The 7,863-nt window shown below is 39.0% G+C and overlaps 1 protein-coding gene across 1 annotated transcript; it reads right to left on the bottom strand.

Moving 5' to 3' along the window:
• Window positions 1-328: 328 nt before the first annotated feature.
• LOC133518693 (heat shock protein Hsp-12.2-like) lies at window positions 329-990 on the bottom strand. The gene has a single exon (XM_061852369.1). It carries the CDS (start codon window positions 917-919, stop codon window positions 416-418), a length of 504 nt encoding a protein of 167 aa, XP_061708353.1. The 5' UTR covers window positions 920-990; the 3' UTR covers window positions 329-415.
• Between the last annotated feature and the right edge of the window lie 6,873 nt (window positions 991-7,863).

The following is a 7,863-nucleotide window of genomic DNA, read 5'->3' as shown; positions in this document are numbered from 1 at the left end:
AAAAAATCCTATATTTTATCACTTTATCAGTTTGCTGTAATTTATAACTTTTTATAATGTACATAGGTACTCAATTATAATATGTGCGAACTACTGTTTGTTTCTCCATACTACCGATTTGGTTTTATTTCTTATAGTTCGCAGGTTCTAAGCAATTCTCATATTCCCCTATTTATATACCTAGTTGCGAATATTGCAATCAAATCTTTCCTATTTTGTGCTGTTTTCTAAATTCCAATACGTAAATAAACAGTTATTTATAGATACAATTTATGCACCATAGGAATGCTGCAAAAACATCGGAGTTAAAAATAAAAATGCAAACAAGTTTTAAACGAAAGCCAGTTTTATTACAAGTAATATCACAAAAATCATGTTTAAGAACTATAATTAGAAACCTAAATACCTAATCAGTCTACTTCTCAATCTTCTCCGGCTCCTTCTGTTCCTTGGTGTTGATCTTGATGGTCCTCTCTTCTAGAGGCTCAGATCTGAAGGCGACTAGCAGCAGCTTCCCCTTATCCAGATGGCACTCAACTCTTTCCGGAGGAAAACCTTCAGGAAGCAGGAATCTCCTCTCAAAATGGCTCCTGGTCCAACCATCCTCGCGTTTCACCTCCTTTTTTCCTTCAACCATGATTTCGTTCCCGACTGTCTTCACCTGGATCTGATCTGGAGTGAAATTCTGCACATCTAAATGCACTTCAACTTTCTTCCCGTCGACTTTAACTTCTGCGTCGGAGTATACTCCCTCGATCCCATGCTGAAGCGGCGCTGTTGCTTCCTTGATGAACTTTATCGGGTCGCGGAAGAACGGATCGCGAGCGAAGACAGCGAAAGGATCCTCAAATGCCCTTGCGATAGGATCACGAAGGGCCAGATTCCTTAAATGGCGCGCCCAATATGGCATAAGTGACATTTTGAATATGAATTGTTTTCCTCGTCGCTTGGTTACTCGTTCGTATTCTGATTTTCAACTGTTGTGTTCCCGCGCGCGCCGGCTTTTATATAGTCGACGGCGCAGCGCTATCTGTTGTTGAGAAGTTTGGAGAAAGTTCACGAATATTCTAGCAAGTCAGTGCAGATTTGATAACAGCGCCACCTATTGACGGGTAGCCAAACTATGACATAATCAAGGTGGCTACAAGCAATGTCCACATTTTTATAGGTAATTTATTTTCAAATAGTAATTAATGATAAATTTCTGTTTTTTTTTAATTATATTATAAAACTCTGAACTCGGACATCATTTCAACATTTGATATTTTGCGTCAAATTTATATACGCATGATTTGCCATCTATTGATGAATAGTCGAACTAAGTGCAATTCCAGAAAAGAGCAAGAACTGACGTCTAGAGACCTCTAGTGGTAAATAGTACTAAAGAAATTACTAGACGTCCCTAGAAATGTGGAGTTCACCGACTCTCCTTTTAAAATAACTTGGAAGCTTAAGCTTTTGGCCTTCATTTTGTAATAAAATAAATTCAGATCCTTATCAAGCAGTTCTTGCTGCTTGTATTTGTCGATAAAGAGAACTTTCTAATGGATGTTTGTAATATTTTAAACATATTGTGAAACACTGTGAAATCACTATGAAATGCTTGGAAATGCTGATGCAATATTTTGTATTTTTTACAATAATTTATAAATAGGTGGCATATATAACATCACTGTTTTCTTTTCAAATTTAGTTGTATGAAATTATTTATTTGCAATACACTTCACGCGAAAAGAAAAAAACATGCCCTTTAGTTTAACAACTGAACTAGGGTAGGTAAATGGTATGTACTTACATATGTTAACGGCACCAATCATGGGACATTTAAGAGAAAATTTGGAGCAGCGGCGTAGCGTGTGTTTTTGCCGCCCGGGGCCCATCAGAAATTTGCCGCCCCGTTTATGATCAATATTAATTATCAGATAAAAAAAGTTGACTAAAAATGGTAAGAACGGAGTTAGGCAGAGCAACAGACAGAAGGTCACAGAAATCTGCACATGCTTCTATAAAGCCTTATACTCTGACTCATCTCTTGAAGACTACAATATAGAATACTCCTGCTCTGATATACCTCCAATATCAGGCTATGAAGTAAATTATGCCTTAAAAAGTATGATTTACCAAAAAAGCCCCGGTGAAGATGGCGTTACGACGGAAGCATTGAGACTGGGACGACATGTTCTTCTGCCGCATATCACAAATTTTTTCAATAGTATACTTTTCACAGGAATAATACCCAATAATTTTTGCCATTCCAATATCATTCTGTTACATAAAAAAGGTGACAAAGCAGACATAAATAATTATAGACCAATAAGTCTAGTATCCCACATCTACAAGTTATTCATAAAGGTCATTCAGAACAGAATCGCTCCGCTACTAGACCAAAAACAACCACCTGAGCAAGCCGGTTTCCGTCCCTCCTTTTCTACAATCGACCACCTTCACTCCCTAAATCAAATTGTAGAGAAATCCAACGAGTTCAAACAACCGTTGTATTTGGCGTTTGTTGACTATAATAAAGCCTTCGATAGTGTCACACATGGAGCCATCTTATCGGCACTGAGTAGTCAACAAATAAACCAAACGTATGTTGAACTCGTTGGACGGATATACAAGAATAGTACGGCCAGCATCAAGCTGCACGCACCAGGTCCTAAATTTAAAATCCTTAAGGGAGTAAAGCAGGGTGACCCGCTCTCTCCTAAATTGTTCACCAGCTGCTTGGAGGAAGTTTTCAAAAAACTGGCGGCCTCTTGGGAGACAAAGGGTATCGAGGTCGGTGATAGGAGGTTGACAAACCTTCGATTCGCGGACGACATCGTACTCTTCTCAACATCGGCAATTGAACTGCAGAGTATGCTACAAGAACTTAGCGACGCAAGCCTTGAGGTTGGTCTGACGATGAACCAATCTAAAACCCAGTTAATGACCAACAGCAAGAAGCACGGGGTGACGGTGGATGGGAACATTTTGCAATATGTCGACGAGTATACTTATCTAGGCCAGATAGTCTCCTTCACAGATCGCCAGGACAAGGAGATTGATAGAAGGATCGAAAACGCCTGGCGGAGCTTTTGGTCTATGAAGGAACTCATGAAAGGTAAACTCCCAATTGCACTAAAGCGCAAGCTCGTCGACATGTGCATCTTACCCATCCTCACCTATGGTGCCCAAACCTGGTCATTAACTGAGGCGCAAAAATCACGGCTCAAGGTTTGTCAAAGAGCAATGGAGCGGAGTATCCTGGGTATCCGAAGATCAGACAGGGTGAGGAACACAGAGCTTCGCTCCAAAACCCGTGTCGTCGATGTTGGGATGAAGACCGCCAGGCTTAAGTGGGACTGGGCTGGACATGTCTGCCGGATGAATGATGACAGATGGGCTAAAATTGCCACTAGCTGGCATCCCCGGTGTAGTCGTGGCAGAGGCAGACCGAGAAAGAGATGGCGGGACGACTTGGATGCGTTTCAGCGGGACTGGCGGGACCTTGCTCAGCACAGGGAGGATTGGAAAGCTAGAGGGGAGGCCTTTGCCCAGCAGTGGGACACACAAATAGGCTATTAAAAAAAAAAAAAAAAAAAAAAAATGGTAAAATACAACAAATAAGTTCAAAAACTGAAACTCGACTATTGAAAATAGGGCTCTAAAAATTATGAAAAAAGAAAAAAAATCTCATCTTAAATACGAAAGAAAACAGAAAATACTTTATATTTATCATGTTTTATATAAAGAAACAAAACAAAACATAATTTACTTAATAAATTTTGTACACAATGTGGGAACAAGTAAGTAACCCGACAGATTTTAACCTCGCACTCCTGGTCATAAGGAGCAAAAAATGTTGCATGAGTTTTGGTTAAATTTGGCAAAAAAAAAGTGTGGGTATGTTGTTTTTAATTTAAAGGGTTGGGGGTGATTTAGTATAAAAATCCTGAAATACGTATCTGGGACCAACTTTTATACAATTTGCTTTTTATACTGATTCCACTAAATACGCTAAATGCGGTCAAGAATACTCCTTTAATATCTGTCAGGTTCCTCGTTCCCACGGTGTAGGTATATTCAATATTCACAAACATATTTAAAGGACAGCCGTGGTCGTATGCTGCGGTCATAAACTTTAAGGTAAAAGTAAAGTATTATTTCTGATTAGATTTTTTTCTTGCTTCATACGTTTTAGAGCGCGAATTTCAGTAGTCTGGTTTTAGTTTTTGAACAAATTTTTTATTTAATTCATTTTAGGGTTATCATTTTGTGATTCATTATTTAAATTCATTTTACTTTTACTTTTTATTTTTGTGCGAAGGCGCCTTTAGTACAGCAGCGCATGCAAAGCGCCCAATACCTACGTCAGGCTACGCCCGATGCTTTTAACATGATTGTGACAAATACTATTACTTATTCTGTGATCGTGATTCGATGGCGTGCAGCGCGCCATGACTATTTTGGCATGAGGGCACTGAGGGCGCCCGGCATCCGAACGCGCGCGGCGCGCCACGTACGTCGGGCTATGTCCAGATTTTTAGTATGAAGGCGCCGATGGCACCCGGCAAAAGGCGCTGTGTTTAATTTGATGTGACGTTATTTAACATATAACCAGCGGACAATCGTGTAAGATCGGCGGTGGCTCCGAACACCGCATTCCGGCAGCGATGGACCGCCCCTGGGCCTATAACTACGAAAATCGAAGTTCGTCAATTGCGGTCACTTTTCTCTGTCACTCTAATTACGTCTTAGTGAGAGTAAAATAGAAAGATCCACGCAATTCACGAATTTGGGTTTTCGCGGTAGACGCCCTGCACCGCCGCCTCGCCTCGCGCCGTTGGCTCCCGCGGTGCGTTGGCGCGTTTCGTGACGCGATTTGAAAAATTTGGATTTCATAATTTTATAATTTTAAATGCCGTGTTTGCCGCCCCCTCTCATGTGCCGCCCGGGGCCATGGCCCCCCTAGCCCCCCCCCCTCGCTACGCCACTGATTTGGAGTATTTTTGATATTTCACCGACACCTGTAAAATTTCTACCGCTTTATACGTTAAAAGTTGAATGTCTTATTGGTCCTTTATGTTTTCAATGTATTTGATGAAAGCTACTGCAATTAGTTTCAATATAATTAACAAATTAAAACAATGTTTTTTTTCTCCAGTCATGGGATGTATGGCGCCATTAATTTAACTAACAAATATCAATGAAAAATTAAACTTAAGCATCTCTTTGACTCTTGTTCATGGTAAAATGTTGCCAGCATTTAGAAACTGATGGTAAATACTTGTTTTACAGGATTCTATACCATCCCATTACTGGTGCCTGTTCCATCATAGGGGTGTTTACTATAGGTACCTATTAAAATTACAGCAAGCTGTACAATCATCAAAATAATGGAACCATTTCTTCTGATTCGATCGAATGGTTTGCACTTTCAATAAATTGAAGAATGAAACACTTGAAATTACATAGAAAGACTGGAAAGTGGATTCATAAATAAAATAAAGAGCGGGCCCGATTCGAAGAATGATTAAGAGATGCTTAAGATCTTGGAAAGAGATTGAAGAGATCGATAACCAAACGATATGTCAAAATTGTCGTTTATTTCGATTAAGATCTATTTACGATATTTCTAACGTACGTATGTACCTACGAAATATCCTTTGATATTTACCAGTAGCTTTTCGGTGATGGAAAACATCGTGAGGAAACCGGACTAATCCTAACAAGGCCTAGTTTGTCTGGGTTGGAAGGTCAGATTGGCAGTCGCTTTCGTAAAAACTAGTGCCTACGCCAAATCTTGGGATTAGTTGTCAAGCGGACTCAGGCTACCAAGAGCCGTGGCAAAATGCCGGGACAACGCGAGGAAGATACTGTTTGGGGTTTTTAGAATTGTCTCGATGTATTAGTTGCCCGTAGTAAGAAAAGTACAGTCAGCGATTAAAGCTTGTACCTAAATTAAATTTTACCAAAAACTTATATAAATACATAACTTGCCCTGTTTACTATGTAAATACATATGTACCATGTTAGTGTGGGTCAAATCTTAAAAGCTAAATTTGACCCACTTCCCTATTTCCGACTGAGCTGAAATTGTGCATACACATGTAAATCTGATGATAATATAATATTGTGATGACGCGCAGCTGATCTGATGATGGAGTAAGGAGGTGGCTATGGGAAATCGGTGATAAAACAACGCAAACTAATTGTGTTTGGAGTTGTTGGGAATATGTATTATCTCTGAAACTAGGCGAAATCCAGAAAAGTTTACGTCACAAGTGCGGTGCCTCCTAACTCCTAACACAAGCATTCCTTTGCTTACTGGGTGCCCCCATCCCCTACAACATAACTATGTACGCTTTTATGAAATAAAAAATTTTGTATTTTGTATTTTTTTGTATTTTGTATAGAAGCAAGGGTTTTGGAATAGTTAAACCTAAAGTATACTGATTCACGTGAACGTGTCCATTTTCTATTAATATCCCATTGACGTTCTGAAAATTAGTACGTAGACTAAGATTGTTTGTTCGATCGTCAGCAGCTCACGAAGCGGTTTGTGCTGGCGCGAGTAAGGGTCGGGTCTACAAGTTGGAGCCTTAGATTTTAGAATGTGGACCCGTAAAGGGCTTATTACTTTTCCTTGGAGCCTTTCTGATAAAACGAAACAGATATATACTTTTCTGCCCTCCGGGCGGAAAAATATTATGCGCACCACGGGAGGAATCTTAGGACAATTCCATCCCGCGTGTTTGACAATTTGACAAGCGGCACGCAATGTCCTACTTTTCCTCCCTTGGGAGACAAATAACTACTGCATCGATTGAAACAGAACAAAATGAGAGAATGTCATAATAAACATCACACTTTTACACATAGAAAAGAAAATAAAAGAAAAGAAAGAAAACAAACGACAGACGGACATGACCAGTGATCGGAACTATGGCAGTAAAACTTTAACAAAACTTGTTAAGCGGACATAAAATAGTGCATTCAGCCCTAAAAATATTCATGTCCATAGGGATAGGAATAGTATAGTACTTACAGCAATAAAAATATTTACATTCATAGATATTCGAATATGTTTAATACTATAAGCACTCTTTTTACGTCCGCTTGATAAGTTTTGTTAAAGTTTTACTCCCATAGTTCCGATCACTGGACATGACTTATAGATTCGTCATGTCCGTCTGCCTGAGGTCCGTTTATTTGGATCACAATGCGGCTGCCATAAAAATTAGCAATTTTGAGGGACTGTATCGATTCGAGCCTTGAGTTTTTTCACCTGATAGAAAAAATCACGAACATGGTCTAAAATGCACTTTAAAATATAATAAATTAGATATATATACACCGTGTTTTTATTGAATTGCGTTAACTCCGGGGTTTCGGTAAGTACGTTTAAGGAAACTAAATGGCACAGTTAATTTTCAAAAAAAATAATTTTTTTGTTTTTTTTTTACAATTTTTATATTTATAAAAAGTAACTAAATGTTGCATATAGCGTTTTTGTAACATGGGCATTACATTTAACTCAACCAAACAATTGAAAACTGTGATATATCAATGTCATTTCTAACATCGATCGTCCGAGATAGTACGTACGTTTAGTAGCAAATGTATGTACTCGCACTAAACACTAATCAATAAGTAAACAGGCCCTAAGGCAAGTGTACACGCTCGTAAGGGCCTTATAATATAAAAATGTATGATTGATTATCTCCGAAATGGAGTTAATTAGAATATCGGTGTCTTTGAGAAAATTACTTAATTTAAGCTCAGGAATGCACCCTCGAAATTAACGCAAATCAAAAAAAACACGGTGTATACGGGGCCTAAATGATATAATGACACCACTTCGTCATTGCAAAAGCCATG

Source organism: Cydia pomonella, chromosome 6, assembly GCF_033807575.1.
Source record: "Cydia pomonella isolate Wapato2018A chromosome 6, ilCydPomo1, whole genome shotgun sequence".
Classification (NCBI taxonomy): Eukaryota; Metazoa; Arthropoda; class Insecta; order Lepidoptera; family Tortricidae; genus Cydia; species Cydia pomonella.
The sequence above is the reverse complement of the archived record's forward strand: the minus strand, read 5'-3'. Positions and strand labels throughout refer to the sequence as shown.

Excerpts from the sequence above, each read along its gene's own strand:
- LOC133518693 (XM_061852369.1), bottom strand. The coding sequence starts at position 919 with ATGTCACTTATGCCATATTGGGCGCGCCATTTAAGGAATCTGGCCCTT.